Source organism: Dermacentor variabilis, chromosome 6, assembly GCF_050947875.1.
Source record: "Dermacentor variabilis isolate Ectoservices chromosome 6, ASM5094787v1, whole genome shotgun sequence".
Taxonomy (NCBI): Eukaryota; Metazoa; Arthropoda; class Arachnida; order Ixodida; family Ixodidae; genus Dermacentor; species Dermacentor variabilis.
Window position 1 is genome coordinate 100,800,731 of NC_134573.1, and position 22,497 is coordinate 100,823,227.

A 22,497-nucleotide genomic window follows, 5' to 3' on the forward strand; every position below is an offset into this window, starting at 1 on the left:
AGAATTTTTTATTTGTGATGAACCCACCGCATCATGGGCATTTTACCACTTCCTGAATGGCTTGTTGCTCATGGAAAATGTTCCAACAGTGTGTTGTTGTTATTTTGTTCTTTAATGCGTTAGAGTTAAGAACAAAGTGGAAAGAACTGTATGTTAAGTGTGGAAAGTCGGTCACGTGGTCTAATATATATATATATATATATATATATATATATATATATATATATATATATATATTAAAATGGCTGAAGTAGGCAAAACCTCTCTCCTTCGTTCTTTTTCTCCCCAGTTCCCTTCCCCACGCAGTAGCATGTCAGCGATGTCTATGTGCCAGCTAAAATTTCTGCCTTTCATTAAAGGGCCCTCTCTCTCTCTGAAGTAGGCAAAGAACACTAATAGCCTTAACAGTGAAGTCTGTGTAATATTTTCCGCAACTTGGATATAGCTAAACCTTGATATAACAAAGTTTGTAAGTTCAGAAATTTGCTTCGTTATATTAAAAGTATGTTGTGTAGAAAATCGTCATGTTATGCAAGTATTTTCAGTCCCCTACCGATTTTTCTTGCACGGAAAGGGGCCGCAGAATTTCCCAAATTATTGGACAATCGAAAAAGCAAATTTCAATAAGAAAACAATTTCTTTTGATGAATTTGGGAATCGGCGACGAATACGATTTCATGCCATGTCAACAATATCTTCACATCGGTGGTACGAATTAAGCAAAGCCAGCCACGCTTTTGAGCACAATTTTCCCGAACGATTGATAGTGTCTGGGATGACGCTGTCATGAAAAGTGCCGGCAGCAGAGAGCAGATGCTTCGTCTGCCTCTCGCTCCAACAAGTCACCGAGACTCGAGATTACGCAACCTCCTATGCTAAACGCGGGAAGATAGCTTACATGATGCCATGCTGTCTATCTCGGCATGCCCACTTTTGGCACACACGGCACATTATCTCTAAAGCAGGGTGTGTGGCTGCGTATGTGTTCAGCTGCGCTTACAGCCATGTGCAGCCACGGCCAAAATGAGCATCAGAAACCAAGACGCACGCCACCTTGCCCCCTCCGCCCCATTGCGCCGCTTGCATGCGTTACTGTGAGCTCGCTCCCCTCTCCTCTGTCCCTTTGCTCGTGCAGGAAAGCGTCACTCATGAAGACAACGCCTTTCTTGTCTCACCCTCGCATGCTTTCACTCAAACCTAAAGCACACAGCGCGCAGGGTGCCATAGAATCTTATCATAGTTGGACTTTACGCAGAACATGATGCCACTTCGGCGATCGCTCATGTCACGTGGCACGCAATTCTTGAGAGGTGCGTTTACGAACAGCCACTTTTAATTAAGTTCTTTGACCATTTGCATCTGCAGAAGTTTCCGTTTATTGTCTCGTTATTTCCGTTATTGTCTATTGAAGTTTCATTATATTGAAATCGCATGCAAACACACTTGATTATATTGAAAGCCAACTGCAACGAAATTCGGGACCACCTAGAAAGTGTAGTTTTAGATAATGTAGATATAGAGGAGCCTCTGTGTAAAATTTGACATGTGAAATACAAGCGAGATTGTCACAAAAATCTTGCAAAAATAGCTCATTTTGATGCTGAAACTGAAAAAAAGAAAACACTGCCATTACCGCTTGCTGGAAGTGACCTCCGCCATCTTGGAGGCCACGCTACTGCATCGCGTAAATACTGCGGCCACCGTGAGGTGGCACGACAAGCCCTCTCCCCGTGTGAGATGCTCGGACTACCTCATTGGTATCTGTGGTTCTCCAGGCATGGCCACGCAAGCTAGCCCGAGCACCCGGTGCCTACGGCTGCTCGCAGCGTGATGTAATATCTCGGATGCAGTGACCTAGGAATTGTGTCATAGCAAGAACACATAGTGCACACATCGTCTGCTTAGGCACTGTTTAAGATTTGCTAACAACAACAACAAAAAAAATCTGTTACAATTACCAGCTCTGCAGCTTTGCCAAGATTGCTGCAGTGGTATATGCTACCCATATATAACAAATTTAGCCGAAGTGAAATTTCGTTGAAGTTGGCCTCTAATTGGTAAAGCATTGCATGCATAATGCAGAGGATATAGTTTTGGCTCCCACCTGCACCAAGTTATCTTTTTGTCCGCTTTCATTTTTTATTACTAGTGGTGTGGGAATATTCGAAATTTTCGGATAATAAATGGAATATTAATAGTCCTATTCAATTCGGTCCTCGAATCAAAGTCACTTTATTCAAAATCCTGAATATTGAATAGTCTTCATGTCGTGAACTGTGCTTGATTAAACATTAAATAGAAGCAAAAAATGTGATAACTGTCATCACATTCAGAGTGGACAAAACATACTATAGTTCACGCTGCATCTCTCAGGGAGCCAGACCTTTCTGGCTGTTCTTGATCACTCGCATTAAAGTGTTTAGACACAGCAATCGCCAATAGATATTGTTTAGCACCTAGGTCCTCTCATCAGATTAAATATGAATATGTTTCATTGCAACATACTTGGTGTGGCACTTGAGTGAAGTGGTACTTGAGTTGAGTGGCATCAACTGCTGTGACTATTCTAGCTAGCGAAAAAGTTCTCTTTTCTTTAGCTCTGCAATCACCACAGATGGGATGCATTTCTGATTTGGTTGCAAAGGTGACACAGGCATTAATTCGCTCACAAGGTTGCCTTTCTAAGCTTTACATGATAATGCAGGACTGTATTTGCTCTGAAGAGCCCGAAGTTTGCTAACAACCTGCTTAGTGGTTCATAATGCTCCATTTGGGATTTTAATAGTTAAATGAGGCTTTATAACGTGCAATGTAATGACAGAAATTTACTGATGCTATACTACAATGTGAAAATTGTTTAATATTAATAGTGAGTTTAGAATAATGCCTGTACAGTATTTCAGTATTCAATATTCGATGCGCTTCACTTGTGGTGCTGTTCGATTCATATTTGATTCGGTCTCAAAAACTACTTATTTGTGCACGCCTATCTTACTGTTTCTACATTTCAATTAAGTCTAACTATTAACATCTCCTCTGCTTTCTCTGGCTTTATTGTCTGTTTTTTTTCTTGTATGATTGTGACAGATAGGCCTTCTTATAATATCTCTCTCCCTTTTTTTTGGCATGCAATCTGATAGAATTCTTGGGATAATTCAGCACTATCATTTGCACTCCCATGTACAGGCTATTGCTTCAGAAAATGTACCTTTTCAGAAAATACCTTTTCAACGCGTAGAGACTCATTTTTTATAATATAACAGTACCAAAATGTCCGCTTCTTCATGATGTGAGATGCTTCTATAAGAAATTTAGAATGTAAAAATAACTCTGCAAGCATTGTACAGCAAATAACAATTTACAAATTTGTATTGCCCACTTCACTTCTGGAACTCTGAAAAAGAGAGAGAAAAAGAAAAGATTAGTTCAAGTAGAAGTAGTGTATCGAATTGTTGTGAAATACACTGTTCTACGATTGATGCCATCCAAACTACTAAAGACTATCAACAGGGCCCGCACAGGGTCCGGTGACCATCTCATCCATACTTTCATCATCTCTGGAGTCGCTGCAACCTAGTCTTCTTCTTCACTGCCGTCTTCTTCAGTAATCATTGTCTTCTTCACTTGAAGAATGAAACACCAAGTCGACATCCTTGTCACTCTCGCTATCATCATCCAACGGATAGAAATCTACCACGCTAACATGCTACACATATGATGCTAAGTTTGTTTGAAAGCGCAGGAAAGTCTCACACAAACAGGGTGATGTCAACACATAAGGAACGCCTGCTACCACCTAGTGTGAAAAACTATGTTCAATAAAACCGTGGAATTCAAAATTGCTACTGCAATTATGTTGTAAATGGCAAACATCCTTTGACGACCTCTGTTTGTGAAAAGCCATTCAGAAAGTGGCATGAAGAGGCGGGCTCATCATGGGCATTGACGAGCTGAGGTCGTCAATGCCCATTATTAAGATGTTAATTCCTGCCTTTATATGTACAGCCACTTGCAGATGGCCCTGGCCGAATTTGACGCTGACTTGGTTGTCTACAATGCCGGCACGGATGTCCTCAGCGGCGACATGCTCGGCCACCTCAACATCTCGGAGAAGGTATGCAGGCATCGGATCAAGAAGATTACGTGATGCTGCCATCATTTTCAGTGCACGCACGAAAGATATTCTATGACATGTACATACATGATGTATGTGGTAGCATGAATTAGCTCTTGGCCATAATTAACCTAACAGCAACAAGCCTTCCTGGCACGAGTTTTGTCAGAAGGCACGGTGTGAATATGTTGAAAAGTTCCAATCGCAAATCACTATTATGACTAACTAGCTTATCTGCTCATTATGATTATTATGCTGGGCAGCAGATGGTGAAGACGTTGGCAGGCAGCAACTTTTCTTGTCACATTTGGCGAGAACAACTGACACCAAAAACAACTGACACCATCGCATACATCGCGGGCCTCACCTTCAGTTTTCTTTTTCTCTTCACTTTTTTGCGGCACGGTGCACTTTCACTGACGGCGTCGCGTGCGAGCTGTTGTGATTGTCTTGTTTCGTGCAGCACACATTTTTTCGCGCTGTGCACGAGTACACCTGACTAGCAGTATAAGTCAATGCTACACAAACATTGAGACAGGCACAAGCAGATCAGAGAGCATGATCCCGCACTGGAACACAATAGAAAATGACGTAGTTTCGGTGTCTGCGTGCATGACTGCACGACATGGGAACAAACAGACGAAACGGAAGTACATCTCTCTTGCTGCGGCGCAAAGTAAAACAGAAACGTGCAGACATTCAGTTTGTGTGTTTTATTATTTCTCTAAGCTTTAATTCGTCTATTCAAGCAATGCATTACACAAATAACAGATGTTGCCTTGAATAATTCTTGAGGTCACGTGTCACCACAAGCGATGTCACAGCGTAAACACAACTACGTAGGCACGCTAGCACGTATACGTCATCCTCTGGCTTGCAATGCGGCACCTACGAGGAGAAGGAAAAATGCCGTTTGGTTTGAAATTTCAGATCTTTTCGTAGCGATGTAATTCTTTGCAGGCATGATCATGATTGCGCAATGTATGCTGTGCACTTGTCAGCTCAAAATGGCCAGACCTGGTGAGGGACCCTTTAAAGTGACAGCCTTAGATCTTTATGTTTCAGGGTCACATTGTGAGGTACAGAAAATATCACGTGACCCAAGAAAGGCCAGAGCGAACCAAGGCATGTCCAGCCATGTATAAGAGATTATTAATAATTAGCAAAGTTACTTAATGATAAATTAGTGATTAGATTAAAGTGGATTAGGGTAGATTAAGGTGTAGATTAAGGTACATGAACTCTTTCCCTACCGTGGGAAAAATAGGTACTTTTCGTAGGCCACACCAGATTTTTTTTTTTCTGAAGGAATTACTGCACTCCATATTTTATGCAATACTGTACATAAAACAAAGGCAGAATGAATGCACTTTTCATGCATAAGTCTTCTGTTAATGAGATGTGGGTCATAACATTGAACAAAGTTTGTAAAGACACGCTTGTATCTACTAAGAAATATATGTAACAAGAATTGTATTGCGGTCTAATAGGCACTGTCTCCGATAAAATATAAATTTTTTATTGAACAGGTATTCCACTACAAAAATTGAACTGCAAGCACTACAGTTGTTGTGCTGAGCTGCAGCTGCCAATGTTCTGGGCTCGTTTGTGTCGTCCCTCTCAGAGTCAAAGTCCGATGAAAAAGCAGCATCCTCAGATTGCTGCTGCTTGATTCATTGATAAAACCAGCCGCAGACGCAGCGGTATCACGAGATCTGCGATCTTTTGAAGTGTGTGTGCTGCTCCCGGAGGTGACCATTTTCCCTTTCTACATTGACAATCGCGAAAATTCGGAGCGCGTTCAAAAATTATTGCCAATGACGAGAAAGTCAAACTGCTTAGAAAACAGTAATATACTTCTCCTTCACGTCCGATAGTGCAATGTGTCCGTGAGTGGCACTGAAGGACTCAAAAACGGCGTTTCAGACCACCAATAGCGGGCACTCATTTCTGCTTTCTACTTTGATGATCACGAAACTTCGGATCATGTTCAAAAATCATTATCTGGCAGGAAAAATGCAAACTGCTTAGAAAACAAAAATATAGTTCTCCTCCTTCACGTCCGATAGTGCAGTGTGTTCATGAGCAGTGCAGAAGGTCATGAAAGCGGTGTTTAACACTATCGTTAGTGGGCTAACGATACCCAATGAGCATGGTAGGGAAAAAGTTAAGGTGGATTAGGATCGTTTAAGTTGTATGAAAGAGGATTAAAGTGGATTAAGGTGGATTGAGGTGGATTAAGGTGAATTACAGTAGGCTTTACAAGGCTTTTGCCTTCGAGTCTCTTAGGCGATAGCTAAGGACACCTGAGAATTTTTGAGAAGTACTGTATGCAAGAATACAAACAAATTCAAAACGGTATAAAGTGACGATATGCCGAGTCATAGTAGCTGATGCATTAGGTGCCGACAATTGGTTATTGCTTAGAAGATGTATTGGAGAGAATCAGGATGCTTGTACTCGTCTGGGAAACCTCATAAGAACAAAAAAGAAAGTGGAATGCTTGACAGTAAACCATGAGGCTTATAGCGCATGTAAAGACAAGGATGAAAGGAAGACGTGGCACACACAGGCGCTAACTTGCAACAATCTTTATTTTGAGCAAATGACCCATACATATATACAACTTTTTCGCGTACATGATCATACATGCGTTGTTTGCAAAAATTCTTTACACACCATTGCGCAGGTAAGCTAACTCTTTGCAGGAAGGGGCAGTTGATGGTTTTGACACACAGTTTTCCCCAAGCCTATCAATCATTTCTGCTTCGATAATTTCGTGAGTTAATCTTCCTTGGGCTCTTCCCACAATGGAGCTGTTTCTGTATGCTGGAGCACATGTCGAGTTGTCACCATCATCCACCCTGGCAACAGCGCACTTGCAATGCCTGCAGTCAGCATCAAGGAACCCACCCTGCTTTTCTGCTACATTATGCCGGTGTTCCTTTAAACGCTCGTTGAGGAACCTTCCGCTTTGCCCCCGTAATTTCAAGTTCAAGAAATTAGGAAAGAATTCGCTTGCAGCCATTCAATTGAGTAATATGTATGAACGTCAGACAGAGTGCGTGTGACGCAGCTTATGATGTGCCAATTTAGGGAAAACTGCAAAAGTGGCAAATAATGTGTTGATGCGGTGGTCGAATCGGCAGCTGGCATCATAAGGGAAAATCTGGCTGTACTGTTGGAAAACTGGCCAGGTGGCAACCATAGCACTGACTGTGTATACCGTTCTCATGCATCAAACTATACATACTGTGTTGTGGTGTCTCTCTCTTTTAAAAACATGCACTTCTTGTGCAGTACTCGCAGCAGCTCCTACCCATGTTGGCAGCCCAGGAGCCCAAATGACTCGCATTAGACTTTTGCACCTGTAGCATCTGTTAGGAGGAATATGCACATAACAATGTCCTCTCATTTTGTAAGCAGGCATGTTAATTTAACCTTACAACACTGCACATTCCATTACAGTACAGTCCACTTATGATGATACATATTCGCAAAACACAAGATTGTTATGACCATATGCTATCTGGACTCTCCACTGGCGCCCTAGAAAGACACTGGTGTAAAGGCCTCAGTACCTATTTTTGGCTATCACCACAAGAGTCATCTTTTCCATTCTTTGCATGCCAAACAAGTTTTCCTGCGCTGTGAAGCTTGTCAAGTTTGACAAATTTTTCATAAAATTTTGATCTTCAGGGTTAGTTTATGATTATCATGCAAGACAAAAGTGCTTCCAAAAGAATACATTTTGCCTAGTGGTGGCCAATTCTAGCATGATTACCCTTTTGTGTAGGCAAATGTCAGCTTTTTTTTCCTGCTGCATTGTTCCCACCAAGTGTTCTATGTGCAATAGTTGCAGCTACAAGATGTCACAAAAGCGTGCTTTCAAGTAATCTCACAGTATGCTCATCTCGTGCATTCAGAAGTTTCTCAAAGGGGACAGTGCACATCTTGCAGTGTGTGCCGCTGTGACGTCGAGGCATCCTAAATATTTCTGTTCAACTTTAGTGTGTGGATGGAGCCAACTTTGATGGTGCTGACGACATTTCTGTATGTATGTACTATTGAATATTTCTTTTAAAAAAGGTGACATCTGCAGCAATCAAAGAAACATTCTTATTTTTTATATTTTTGAAAGCTTAGTGCTCTCTGGCTTTGAACACAGTATCTTTATCATTGCACATTGGCTGGTCTGCCTGTGCCAACATGCTTGAACCAGCAATGAGCAAGTTGCTGTACTCAGTGAAAAACCTAAGAATTCAGTACAATCTCCTCTTAGAAAACTTTGCTGCACCTTGCTCTATGTGCTTCAGTTCTGTAGGAACAATGGCAATTTCATCTTCTGGGATATATCTCAGATTTTATGCAAGGGACCTATGTCAAAGCAAACTAGTATTTGTAAAATGCCCGATAGTTTACAGGTCACGAAGGCTATTTTTTTTGCTGAATTCTAAAATGGCCCAAAGATCAGTGCAGTACCATTATATTTATTGAAAGATGGGCCATACAATTAACACTGTAAGAAATTGTGAGTGCTCTGTGGTCATTTAAGTAGTGTAACCATATAAAATCACTCACGCTTTTATCTTACGGCGGTGAAATGAGTGGGGGAGTAAGTATGAGTCGGTGCGAGTGAGTGATTATGCTGACCTATGCGTCGCAAGGGTTTGCTGTTCTGGACATTGTCCAATTCTGCCTTGTTGTCAAATGCACCATCTTGTCAACTTCCGTTCGCTCAAAGGGTGGCTACGCCTTCTTTGATTGGCTCAAAATGCCAACAAGGTGTAATTTGAGCATCTAAAATAGCATCCCAGTTGTAGGAGCTGTTGTATCTTTGCACCCGCTTTGCAATTTAGTCAGGCTGCCACGGTCAGCGTGAGTCAAGATTTTTGGCACCTGGTCCTTAAATGGCACAGAAGAAGAGATGCTCGAGATCTGGGGCTGCTGATTGTGCATACCTGTCAACTCTCCTGAATTTTTCGTAAAGTTTACAAATTTTAGTTCATTTTGCAGTTTCGCTAATGAGGCATTAAGTTTTAGAAAAAAATAAATTATGTTCACAAAAAAGGTTTAAGTTTTCTAACGCCGCTTGTTGCGAATTTGCGATGTACCACATAGAGAGGGAGAGACAGAGCAAATGGGAAAGGGGAAAGGCAGGGAGGTTAACCAGATGGGAAGATCCGGTTTGCTACCCTATGCTGGGGAGAGAGGGGAGGGGAAGGTGTAGTGTAGTGATAGCAAAGTAGAGATAAAGAAAGAAAGAAGCATAGACATACAATCACAGTTGGTCACTGTCACCGCATACCATCACCGCACAGCACAGTAGCACTTGCAGTACTATAAACAGTTCAGGCTACAGCAACTTGTCCAATTCTGTTGCCTTTAAAAACTGCAACAGTGCCCTTGTCTCCCTCCACTGCGATGGCTTGTGATGTCGGCAATCTAAAATAAGTTCCTCTGGTAGAGGTCTTTGGTCAAAGCGTGCTATTGCAATTGCAAGCAATCGTCTCTGTAAATCGTAGTGAGGACAGTCACAGAGAAGGTGTTGAAGACTCTCCTCGCTACCACAGTAATCACACGAGACGTCGTCAGCCCATCCGATTCGGAATGAAAAATACTTAGTGAAGGCCACCCCTAGCCATGTTCGACAAAGCAGGGTAGCTTCGCGATGGCAAAGTCCAGCTGGAATGCAAAGGCGCAGAGAGGAGTCTAGGTTGTGCAGCTGATTGTTTTGAAAACTTCCTGCGTTCCACAAGGAGAATGTGTTATCATGGCTGAGCATTCAAAGTTTTCTGCCAGCATCTGTCCTTAATAATGGTATCGGCTCCTCTTCGTCGCCTTGAAGAGCCGACCAAGCAGCGTTATCGGCGTGTTCGTTCCCTACGACGCCGCAGTGACTTGGGATGTGCCACACAAGTGCAACCTGTGCCCTGGGAGTACGGGGTAATGCGGCCTGCGGGGCTTCACGATAGACTGTAAGAACGCCACCCCCTACCGCTCTATAGAGTACGCGTTTTCGTCGTGCTCGTCTCTATTTCTTTCTATCTCCCCCGTCTGCTCTCTTTTTCTTTTTATCCCTCCTTCACCCTTCCCCATGTGCAGGGTAGCCAACCGGAACTGCCTGTGGTTAACCTTACTGCCTTCCTATGCATCCTTTTCTCTCTCTCTCCGGGAGTACGTTTTCTGGCTCAAGTGCCAGTTATGCATTCGCGACAAGCAGTGTTTTCGAGCACTGACGTGCAATGCCATATAGGAACAATAGTGGGAGTCTGGCAACTATTCTTTGCAGCTCCAAACGACTATGTGCTCACACATGCAACGTCAACTATTTTCTGCAGGTTTCGTTAACAGATGGTTATTTGCTTTCAAAGTTTTTATCGTATTGTTTACATCACAGATATTACAACAGAGGCACAGTGAGCTTGGGAGATATGCAGTTTATTTTAGCATTACCGCTTTGGCCACTGTATGTTGTGAAGTCACAACATTCAGCATTTAAGGCACTCAATAGCTGTAGCAACATTTATCCAAAAACCAGGTAAATGCATTTTTTTTACAGGGAATAAATGGTAAGTCCTTTTACGGTAGAAAGGGGCTTCACGCATGCCTTCTGCCGGAGGATATAAGCAACAACAGCTGTCTAAGAGGAACAAAAGTTGCGTGAAGTTGGTGCCTGTAGCCAGTAGCATAGCCAAAGAATTTCTTTTCAGGGCGGAGGGGCACGCACTTGACCAGGGCAGGAGTGCGGGGAAGACAGGTGTTGTCACACGTAATTTTGTGCCAGGCATCCTTGCTACACACAAATTTCAGGGGTAGGGCAGAGGAGAGGGAGGGGAAGGGCATGTGCCTAGTGTGCACATGCCCCCAACCCCTTTCCCGCTACACCACTTCCCCGTAACCTGTGTTAGCTCTGACAGCACTGGAAACTGACCAGCCAGCAACAGCAAACGCCAACCATGCCAGCAAGCAGAGTCCAAGGGACAGGCAGATTTTTTATGTGCGCAGAGTGCAATGCACACCTCTGTCTGAACAAAAGTTTCAACTGTTTTCAGTATTTTCAACAGCCATAGGTGACCAGAAAAAGTCTTATTGCCCATTTGTTAAATACGGAGTCATCTTATGTGCAAAATAAACAGTTTTACGGAAGTTTAATAAACTAGGAACTACATGGAAGCGATTTCTTTTTCTTGTGGTATGTGCGCAACATTTCTTGGGCTAAGTGCTGGATATCGTAAGTTCACGAAATACCCAAAAGTTCATAAAAATATTGTCTTCTCATACTATATTGGTGGCATTCGATTATGATGGCTAAATGATGTTAAAATCTCCTGCAACACTTTTTTCTGCTGTGCCTTTAATAATTTTGGTGTTAAGGGTTAAAGCTCTTGAAAGATTGGGCAGTATGAGACTACCAAAAAAAGGCATGCGCAAAAGAAATCGTGATGGTACCTGTGCCGCTCTCTTGTGGCACCACATGCGATGTGCCTCTTAAACCAGAAAGTACTTGCATCAAGCAAGTTTATTAAAAGGCGTTCCTTAAGCCAGTGGATTCAGTTACAGCTAAGTCGATGAAAAGGTTACTGCCATCTAAATACGATGCGTTTCTTGTCAAAAGCTATTGCTGTAGGCTTACAGCTGTTTGTGGGCTGCGTGTAATGGTGTATGCTATTGCACTTGCCCCCATGCATTGTGTTTGCAGTAATTTTACAAATTTTTATGTTTGCAGGCTGGCAAGTATGGTAGTAGTGGGGAAGTGTGGGACAGTGACAGTGAGGTTATGCCCTGTTTACGTTGTTTGGGATGGAATAAATGGTATTTTTGTGAGTGAGAATGAATTACAATTACTGTCAATCTTTTATGCACCACGAAAAACTTATGACTGGACTGTCAATGGCATTGTGCACATTAATTCTTGAAGTTTAAAAATTGGAATGCTTTTTACAATACAGGGCGTTTCACTTTTCATTTCTCGCCATAAAAATTGTGTGCATATTACCCTCGAGCGCACATTAGATACAAGTAAATATGGTAGCTGCGTTATTCACAGTAAGATCAAGCATTCAAACCTCTTGCACAGTCAAGAGCAAACAGAAATTTGCCACTGTTATATGCCATGTTGTTATATGCAACTTGTTACACGTGTTTATTTATGTTTGATACTCTCGGGGCCTGAGGGCATTACAGAGAGAAGTGGTCTAAGAATAAATTATTACTCTAAACATTTAAGGCAGCAGGGTCTTCGGTCGCAGCGGCGGAGGCGTGACAACAGTGTGAAGTCCAAGAAAATCCAGAATAATGTGGCGTAGGGCCAGTTGGTGATCTGCAGAAATGAACATGTTATGCACAGAAGAGACACCACACAGAAAAATACAGACAACAATGAAGCGCTTCATTCTTGTTTCATCTTTCTCTCTCTCTCTGTCTTTTGTTCCCAACATGTTGAATTCTGAAGGAATTTCGAACTAAAGCTGCTCCGAAAAGATGACACTTGTTCAACTTGGCTGCGGCAGAGCAGCTGGCGCCATTTGGTAGAGGCTACACTGAGTTTATAGTAGTTTACAGTACTGAGAAACTGCAATAGGCAGTTTCATATAATGAAAATGGCCCGCCTTCAACTGGCATAACAATCCATTTATTGTAACACTGTGCGAATTAAATTCTGAGTCAGTTTTGATCACAACAGGTTTCTCGGGATGTGTTTCTTTATACCCAAATTTCTCCCCAAACTTTATTAAATCAGGTGAGACATTGGGATTCACTTCATTGCTTTGTTAATATGCTTGTCACTGTGAATGTGTTGAAATATTGAAAACACTTAGTTAAATTTAGAATTTTGTACAATCGGTTTTGTTAAGCCAATGTTTGATGGTAAATGAAATGTTGGCTTCAGTGTTATAAGCAAGCTGGAAAATTTCTGTTTGTTCCTGCGATATGCCGATCGTACTTGATGATTACGCTCTTTAGCATCCAAGTCTTTCAAGTATGTCAGTGACAGTCCTTAAGATTGCATAGAATTTTGTGTGCAATCATGGAGCACCCTTAGGCTAGTGTCTGCGATGCTGCCAGCTTTGTCGGCACCATTCACTTGATGAAATTTTGCTTTTTACTGATGTCGGAATTTCCCAGAAAATAACTCTTCTGAAGACAGGGTCTCGTTGTATCCGATAGGCTATGATGTGGTCGTTTCGTTATTGTGTGGTTCATTAGTGCAAAGAGCAAATGCAAAAGTTGGTAATGTTCAAGTGGCCAATAGTTATAACAGATACATTGTTACATGAGTTGTCGTTAAACTCAATATTTTATGCAAGCATGATGACCTCTACCAAGGGAAAAAAATTTTACTCAAATCAGTACAGTACATCTTCAAGCAACCATAAAATGAGGGGTTATAGGCTAGTTATTTCTGTGAAATTTTTTCTGCTTAAAGAAATAAAAACGGTTCAGTGATTTACATCTCCGTGTCAGAGTGGTGCCAAATAATTAAGGTAATTAGATTTACAGAGAATGCTACATGCCTTAATTGCAAACACATAATGAATGAGCATTTCTGGCATATATATATATATATGTTAGCTGACACCACCACCAATTTGTAAGCCCTTGCGTTAGCTGGTAAGTCTGCAGTTGCTTATATGCAGTTTAATAAGTATATTCTGGAGTTTTGCTTGCCAAAACTATATACTGTATCTGCTCACATAGTGATAGCACTTTCTTGTAAAAACATTGCCACAGATTCAGGGGTGGGATCATTACGCGGGTTAAATTTCCCGCGAAAAGAAAATGTTTTTTTTTTTTCATCCCACATTTGCTGCGGGATAACAACAGGTCAACAAACAGGTGGTTGGCGGCTGCTGCTGTTAATGTGAAACACCAAAACAAAAATGGCGGCCGATGGAGCAAGCCAAGCACACTGAACGAAATTTTTTTTCTTTTCGTGAGTACATTATATGCATTGAAACAGTTTCTTCCGTATCAGTAATGAATAATATTGTTAATATCGGCAAGTCTGTGGCAATAATGTTGCCATGTCCACTTTGAGGGGACAGAAACAGAGATGGACGTGCTTAGCTGCTAGTGACATAGAAACACAAGGCGGGTACGCTGAGGAAATTGCGGCATTTGTCTTCACTACTATCCTAATACGGCATGTTTCCACAAAGGGTGGGCGAATATCTTAGCAGTGTTACAACCGTTGGTATATGAATAGGGTACACTTCTGATGCATCAGTGTAAACATGGCTGTAGGTAGCTGCTATTGTTGCCGCTCGTGATTTGTTGTGTGCCTACGAGTGCAGACGAGAAGAATCGAAAGGCGGCTTTTTTGTTGTTTTTGACCACAACCATTATAAAGCCTTCAAATAGTAAAGCCAAGCCAAGGCAAGTTTGCTAGTAGCTTTTTTCTTCTCCTTCATGGAAGTGTGGAAAGTCATGAAAAGAATAAAAGGAGGCATCTGCTTAACAATGCTTCTTGCGTGCAGACCGCTTGGTATGTCTCGGAAGAGTCGTTCGTGCAGCATTCGACAGATGGTAAGCGCGATCATCATTAGCTAGACTTGGCACACGACATATAGTTGCGGCAAGGTTGGGGCGTGATAATTACACAGGAAAGAAAAAAATCTTATTTTGGCGACAAAATTCAGGGGTGCGGTCATTACGCGAGTGCGATCAATATGCAAGTAAATATAGTATGATCTGATTATGTGGCACGCTGTATATTGGGGAAGTCTGGACTAATTTCGACCACCCACTGTTCCTTGACATGCACCCAATGCACAGTACGCAAGCGTTTTTACATTAAGCAGCCGTCGGAATGTGGCCACCATGGCAGGGAACGAACCCACAACCTCGTGCTAAGCTGGCAAGCACCATTGCCACTGATCTACAACGCCAGGTTATATGCAGTAGGCTCCACGGAGTCTTTAGAGCATGCTTTGCAGTGTATATGCAGCAGGTTTCTTCATTCAGAACGCATTCCTCAATAAGGAACCATTGTGGAGTTACAGGTGCAGCACATTTATTGTGTCTTTGCTTATTCCTTCAATAAAAAATTCACGGCTGTGCAGCCGTCATGCTGAGTCACCGCAGACTGAGCCAAGCCTCGTGCCCTTTATTTTGTATGTATTTTTGGAAGGCATCAATAAATTATATTTTATTTTATCACAGCTCTCTTTTTAGACTAATGATTGTTCCATGTTGTTCTGGCCTTTGATGTCTCTGCTCGCTTTTATAAAAGACAGTCATGATTATAAACTGCGAAAATTAAGAAATGAAAATTGGGTGCATTGGCATCTATTCATTTTTCGCATCACCTTACTGTTGCTACCATTAATTTTTTCACATGGTTCTAAAACTTATCATCGCGATCTCATTGTGGTACCAGTAATTAAAATGGCTCACTGAGGTAAATGTCATCATTGAGCCAACCAACAATCTCGTGTGTAACACTAAATTATTATTGGCTCACTGCATAGTTTTTTTTTTTTTCTTAGCATATACTTTTACGGTGGGTTGTACGAGAGGATGCTGAGCAAGTGAATTACTTTTATTGTGACACATGATTTCTATAAGTTGAATACTACATCAGTGTTTACTTTCCGAGCCCATCTCATGCTCATCAGCACGGTGAAATAGTTGTTAGTTTTAATCTTGGCATACAGAAGCATTTGTGTGGTTTGTCTAGATATAAAAAGAAAAACCATAAGAGCATTGTAGCGGCAAATTTCAGAAAGCGAGGTTGGTTTGTAAGAAAAAAAAACTACAAAAAAAATCAAGATACAATGGCTAAAGAGTAAAACGCATTCCGTGACCCGGACGTGATTCGAACACGCAACCTTCTGATCTGGAGTCAGACGCGCTACCGTTGCGCCACCGAGTCGCTGATTTCAGGTTCGTTGTTAGACAAACCGCGGGTAGACAGGCACGCGCATATTGTGGTGGAGTTTTACGTGCCAAACAGCTGTAGGCCAAACCAACGATCCCCGAAATCATGGCACGCAAAAGGTGTCCGGCGATCGAAGTTTCAAGGCTTTTTAAACATGTATCACACTAGTCCAAGGGGCTATTTTAGCACGAGAACATAAATAAGCAGCGTACAAAACCGATACGGCCTTGGTGGAGTGGAGTGCATGTAACGTTGGTGTACCAAAAGAACTGCTGCCGCTCGATGATAGTGCATCGTGAATATGCGGTCATGGCGCACGGACTCGTGAAATGCAAAAAATCGTCGCCCACTCGACTGTAGCATTACAGTGTGGTGGATGAGAAATTGCCAGCGTAACTCGCTTACGACGGCAAATAAGAAAAAACAAAAAAAAAAAAAAAAATTGACCCGGACGTGATTCGAACACGCAACCTTCTGATCTGGAGTCAGACGCGCTACCGTTGCGCCACCGAGTCAGGTGTTCGAGTGTTGCCTATACGACGGCTTAGTGGTCGTGGCGGAGGGCAGCGCATTTTGTGTTTCCACCGTTTCATTTTGATTAGTGTGCGAGTTCACCGCAGTGCTATTCACTATTAACGTGTAATATTCTTGCTCTATCGACCTGCCAGCTTGCGCTGTTAACAACTTCGTTGATATGAAACTCGATTGTCAGCGCTGCCATATAGAAAGGAATGGCGCTGCGCCTGGGACTAGAAAACGTTTACGACGACAGCATAATAGCGCCGGACTTCCCAACACATGCTTGTGTGAGCTGCGCTTTTAATTATCATTACCCAGAGCACTAGTGCTGGCGCGAGGTCCGTTCAGGCTTGGCGTTCACCACCCACTCCGGCTTTTCCCCTGCGCTCACCTAGGAGCGCAGTTGCACACACGCCAGTCGCCAGCTATCGCAGACAGGCCGGCCATTTGAACACCTTCGAAAATGCTTCTCCACGTGCTCCGATATTAGTTATGCTTGATGTTGAAGGTTAGGCATATGTAGTTAGCAGTTGGAATGTCCAACGGCTGCCCGTTTTGCGTGGCCGGTGCAACTTTCGCGCGCAGATCACCGCGAAGCGGCGCAGCTCACAGGATCGCTGTGTTCCAACAAGCTGTAACGCAGACCGCGAAAAACGAGAACAGAAGAGAGAGAGAGAGAGAGAGAATGAATAATCATTAACTAACATCGTTTACAATAGTATTGCTACAAATATGTGTAATATTAAATGTAACCGAATGCGTAATCTAGTAATGCACATTCTTCCTTTCTTGCCGAAATAGAAAGCGCTTATCGTGCACATTCTAATACGAAATGCTCCAGCTATTTCACGTGTACGCTGGACCTTCCTGACGATGCGTTGGTTCGGAGTATATATTTGACATAGCCAAGAAATTCATGTCGATTCCAACAAATCTATAACGTCTAATCGTCTATTCTCGCGTGCTGGTTGTGTGGGCATTCGAAATTGCCACGCTACTGGCCGCTCGAGGCACTTTGCACGTATTCGCGGGCTTCTTTCGCGCTCGGAAAAACACTTTTATGTAACTCGTATTGAACAACATAAAGCTGTATCGCGAGTTTTTCATGTTGCTCTACAATTCTCACATGGACACTTTTCGTCTAATTATAATACTTCAGAAGTTGATTAATTATAATTAGTAGTAGTTATGTAATTAGGCGCAATGCAAAAAATAACCCGAGTGTCATCAAGCGACGTTAAACAGCATTGCCTTGGTTCTGACGAGCTACGTGGCATTTGAATATTTTTAAAGCTTGACTAAAGTTACGTGGGACACCTTGCATAAGAACCAGTAGACCGATCAACAGCGCGAATAGTAGTGTCATCGGCGTACAAAAGCGGTTGACAGATCTTTTGGCATTTGGGAATATTATTAATATAAATTAAAGATAAAATGGAACGCGGTTATTGATCCTTATTGAGCCTTCGTAATTGATTATGAAATTAGATGGACTAAATTTAGAAATCAAGACCGCTTGCTTTCGGTAAGATAAGTAATTTTCAATTAGCGGTAATGAGATTACGTAATAAAATGGTATCTGGTATTGCATTACATGCTTTATTTTAGTGAGATCAATTAAAAGCGCGCCAGTGTTATTTTCAGTGTCAATTCCGTGCTTGGTTTTTTTTCAGTGAAGGTTCATAATGCGATGTTTATACGCTGTGATAATCTTTAAGCTTTCCGAAACATTTAAAAATTGACTGAGGCAGATAGCGTAATTCTTATCCTTGAGCTGGATTATTCTGAGAGGCGGACATTATTAGCACGAGAAATAAAAACGCACATTCAACTAATTAACGAAAATGAACTAATTTACGTATTAATCAATTACATTATGGCACGTATTGTAGTTTACCAATTGTAGCCGGTGAGTTTACAAGACGGTGTGCCCACTTGAAATGAATCTCCAGGATGACAGCAGTTTCGAGATATTATTCCCCAAAAGTATGGGACGAAATACAGGGGCGTTCCAGTTACTTTTTTTATACTTCAGTGCATAGAAGAGCATATCATATTGACTGCTAATAAAGACGAGGACAAGGGAAGAAAACACAAAGTGACGGCGCGGGTGGTCGTTTTTGTGTTTTCTTCCCCTGTCGTCGTCTTTATTAGCGGTCGATATGATGCGCACTAAACACAAAAGCTATTCTGAAGCATAACAGAGCGTTTTGTTACAAAAGTAAGTGGAACAACAGCGCATTTGTACGGCGAGTTTCATGGCGCACATCTACAAACTGGTGCATGTCGTTCTGGAAATTCGTTCCAAGTAGATAAGCCTTGCAAATTCACCGGCTGCCATCTGTAAATTGCAATATGAGCCGTAAAGTAATTAGGAAGTTAGTGATTTTTAAAATTTAGTTGAACATGTGTTTCGATTTCACGTGGTGGTAATGTCCGCTTCCTCTGGATAATCCAGTTGAAGGACTAGAATTATATGTTATCGACAACGGGCGATTTTTGAAAATTCCGGGAAAGTTAAAAAGAAAAAAAGAAGATCGCCTCAGAGGGTTGAAAATTTTGACATGCGGTTTTTTACTCGTTTCTCATTACATTTCTCGATAGCATTGCTCTGGTTGATAAAATTGCGATAAGTCTAAACTTTTAGAGGGATATTCTCCAAGCCTGATATGATTTGCGGAATGAGCTCTTGCTCATTTTATTTTTATTTCTTAATGTTTTTAAAGCTGAGATGGACATCCGAGGTCTGCGTAAAAAGTATCCTACTATGCTTCCGGGAAAAAAAGGTGTCGCCTTGTGTATGCTTTGTACTAATATGCTTCAGGGTAGTTCCCTCCTGCTTCCACACACACCGAGTCTCGCGATCCCCGGCATATCTTAAAGCAGTCGTGGAAGCCATCATCGGGAATCATTGTTAGGGGAGCCGTTGTGTTATACTCGATGTCCTCTCGGGTCTGAAAGTGCGCGTTCCTTTCGGACGCCTTTCGATTTTCGGGGACAGCCAAAAGTGGCGCGAGATCATGCGCGGACAGTAAAAAACTTGAACTACCGAAAAACACCATGGGCCACACAAACAGCGGTGTTATCCAGGGTTGCAGTTGCCAGGTCTTTGAACTCTACTGTGAGTAACCCTAGGAGAGAGAGAGAGCAAATAATAAATGAAAGGTAGGGCTCGAGGTTAACCAGGACTGAGTCCAGTTGGCTACCCTACACAGGGGAAAGGGAAAAGGGGACGGAAAGATTAAAAGAAGAAGAGTAAGTCCAGTGGGGATATCGTTCGGTCACTCGGTCCGGATCACAGACGCTGACTCAATCCGGTAGCTTTAAAATAACGCAGCAGCGCTTTTGTGGCCATTTGTAGCTGCGATATGCGAGGCCATGGTCCCAAGATGTTGTTCAAGGTGAACAGTTTTCTATCTAACTGATTGAGAGCTGTGCAGAGGTCATGTCTCTCATTTTCAAAAGATGGGCAGTAGCACAGTAGATGTTCTATAGTTTCAGTAACCCTAGGGAACGGCCCAGTGCATAGCCATGACTATGAGGCGGCGCTGCTGAGCCCGGGGTCGTGGGAGCGACCCCGGCCGCATTTCGACGTGGGTAGAATGCGGTCCCATCGTGTGCCATGCGTTGAGTACTCTCTAAAGAACCACCAAGTGGCCAAAATCAACCCGGAGTCCCCTACTACGCCGCGCCGCAGGCATAATCTTGTCGGGGTTCTGGCACGTAAAACTTCAGTTTTGAATCTCTTAACGCTCTGGCTGACGCATCCCCCCCGCCCCTCCACACACACGCACGCACCTTCCTTCGTTCTCCGACGTCGTGCTCAGGGCGTGGTGCAACGCGACGAGCTGGTGTTTCGGCGAGTCCGCAAGCAGGGCCTGCCGGTGGTGATGCTGACCAGCGGCGGCTACCAGCGCCAGTCGGCGCGCGTCATCGCCCGCTCGGTGCTGAACCTGTGTCGCCGGGGCCTGCTGACGAGGCGGCCGCCGCCGCGCCGCAGGACAGGCAGCGCCGCGAACGAGGTGGTGGCCCGTGTTCCGCACTGGTCGCACAGTGGCTGATTCATACGAAGATGAGAAACGGGCATTGTATTTGCTGAATGTTATCTTACGTGCACGTACGGTCTGAAAAAGGAGGTAAGGGCAGAAGAGAAAATTTGTGTGCGGAATCGGCGGTATGCAGTGTTGAAGTATTAAGGTACTTTGACGTACACCGAGGAATTTGCGCGCGTTCATAACCCTATCTTGGCACTTCCTGTGCACAGGTAGTGTGTTATGGCATTGCGCATGCGCAGAGCCCTCGATGCCCTTTTTTCCCTTTTTTTTTCATTAAGCATTACATATCCGCTAGTTTTGGGCTTTTCGCGAATGTTCGTTCGAATGCCCTGTATTGGGGGAGAAGAAACACTAGAGGGGGAATGGGGAACCGAAGATCTGCGCACGAATGACGAAAGGTCTGACAACGTCGGCGGTCTGTCGCACAATGCCGATGCTTTCGGAGAACGCAGCCTTGCTTTGAAAAACCCTTATGCCGTCGTTCGTCGGCACTAGCAGAGTCATTCGTGCTAAGGTCCAGGAATCGCGTGTTGTACGAGTGGACTTGCCGAGTTTGTCATGAGCACGGTCATATCAGTTCCATAGGTTAGTCAGCACCGCGGTGTTCGTCTCGTCGTCGCATATAGTTCGCTGTCACGACTGACTGGCATGCGAGCGCCTGTCAATCAGAAAAACGCTATTGCGATGAGCGTCCATAAAGTCGGAAATCACGTGAGCTCCTCGTTCTGCGCCGTGCTCGACACTCCCGCTAAACTCGATCGTATATCCATCAACTGCTAACGAACAACAACGCGCCGATCGCGCTCGCAGGTGAAGTGCGTGTTTAATATGCACTCCTACGTGAAACAGCTACACTGGCACCAATCATGACCACATCGGCGTCGTGCGATCACTAATCTTGCCATTTCTTTTTTCGCTGAATTTGATTCAGGCCGCTCTATATTGGCTCGCACACTGGCCTGCATGCCTCTTAAATGTGTATCGTCGTTATTTACCCAATATGTTCTTCGTTTCAGGACAAGAGCTCAGAAGAAGGGAAGTGATGAGGAACTCTCTGCCTGGAGACTCAATACACCAGCGACCGTAGCCACGGCTTTTCGCATTTATCGGAGAATATACGCGATCCCGCCTATTCGATCTTCCTTCACCGATCTGTCTTAATTCCTCTGGCCACTATCTACTCGTTCTTTTGTTCACCGACGCTTGTTGGTTATATATATATATATATATATATATATATATATATATACACTGTATCGTTATCTCTTGCGAAACTTCTATTTAACTGTACATAAAATGTAGATCGACACATATACATCGTTGTTGTTAATAAACGCTATATTGCTAGTCCCAGTGTGTATCATCCTGTTTTCCTCCTTCGCCGCTCCCTGCAACTGTACTATGCGGCTGCACTGCAGTTGCTGCTCGACACGATTGACCGGTGACAACAGGCAATGTTCTACAGGGCCTTGGCGCACAAGCCCTCCAGCAGAAAAAAAAAAATATATATTAAGGCACGCCATATGTTACTTCCTTTTACAATTCTGAATTATTGGGTTTTACGTGCCAAAACCACTTTCTGATTATGAGGCACGCCGTAGTGGAGGACTCCGGAGATTTCGACCACCTGGGGTTTAACGTGCGCCTAAATCTAAGTACACGGGTAAATATAAATCTAAGTACGCATCGCATACCTCTGTAGTCTCTGCGGTAGCGTCTGCAATCTTCCCGACTTACTATTCCAGCGTTGGCCAAAGTGCTGTGTCGTCTGCCAATCCAGTGCTCACCGTGGTGTCTGAAATAACGGCCTTATGAGCCGTGCCTACGGCCATCGTGGCCACGGTAAACTGGCAGGCAGGCGCCGGTGAGAAGGCGCTCAATGGCAGGAGCTGTCACGTGAACACATATGGCAGCGCTCATGGTAT

At 43.3% G+C, this 22,497-nt stretch overlaps 1 protein-coding gene and 2 non-coding genes across 7 annotated transcripts in view; 1 reads left to right on the forward strand and 2 right to left on the reverse strand.

Moving 5' to 3' along the window:
- Positions 1 to 21,922, forward strand: part of HDAC11 (Histone deacetylase 11) — a 48,931-nt gene extending 27,009 nt beyond the window's left edge. For 4 of the 5 annotated variants that reach the window (XM_075695327.1, XM_075695330.1, XM_075695328.1 and 1 more), the window contains exons 8-10: positions 4,006 to 4,114; positions 20,345 to 20,539; positions 21,589 to 21,922. In XM_075695327.1, the coding sequence (XP_075551442.1) occupies positions 4,006 to 4,114; positions 20,345 to 20,539; positions 21,589 to 21,615 (331 nt within the window). In that variant the 3' untranslated portion in view covers positions 21,616 to 21,922. The remainder of the gene's footprint in view (positions 1 to 4,005; positions 4,115 to 20,344; positions 20,540 to 21,588) is intronic. The other variant, XM_075695331.1, reaches the window with a different exon arrangement.
- TRNAW-CCA (transfer RNA tryptophan (anticodon CCA)) lies at positions 15,921 to 15,992 on the reverse strand. Its single transcript has one exon. It is a non-coding gene; the product is annotated as a tRNA-Trp (tRNA).
- On the reverse strand, positions 16,442 to 16,513 carry TRNAW-CCA (transfer RNA tryptophan (anticodon CCA)). Its single transcript has one exon. It is a non-coding gene; the product is annotated as a tRNA-Trp (tRNA).
- Positions 21,923 to 22,497: the final 575 nt, after the last annotated feature.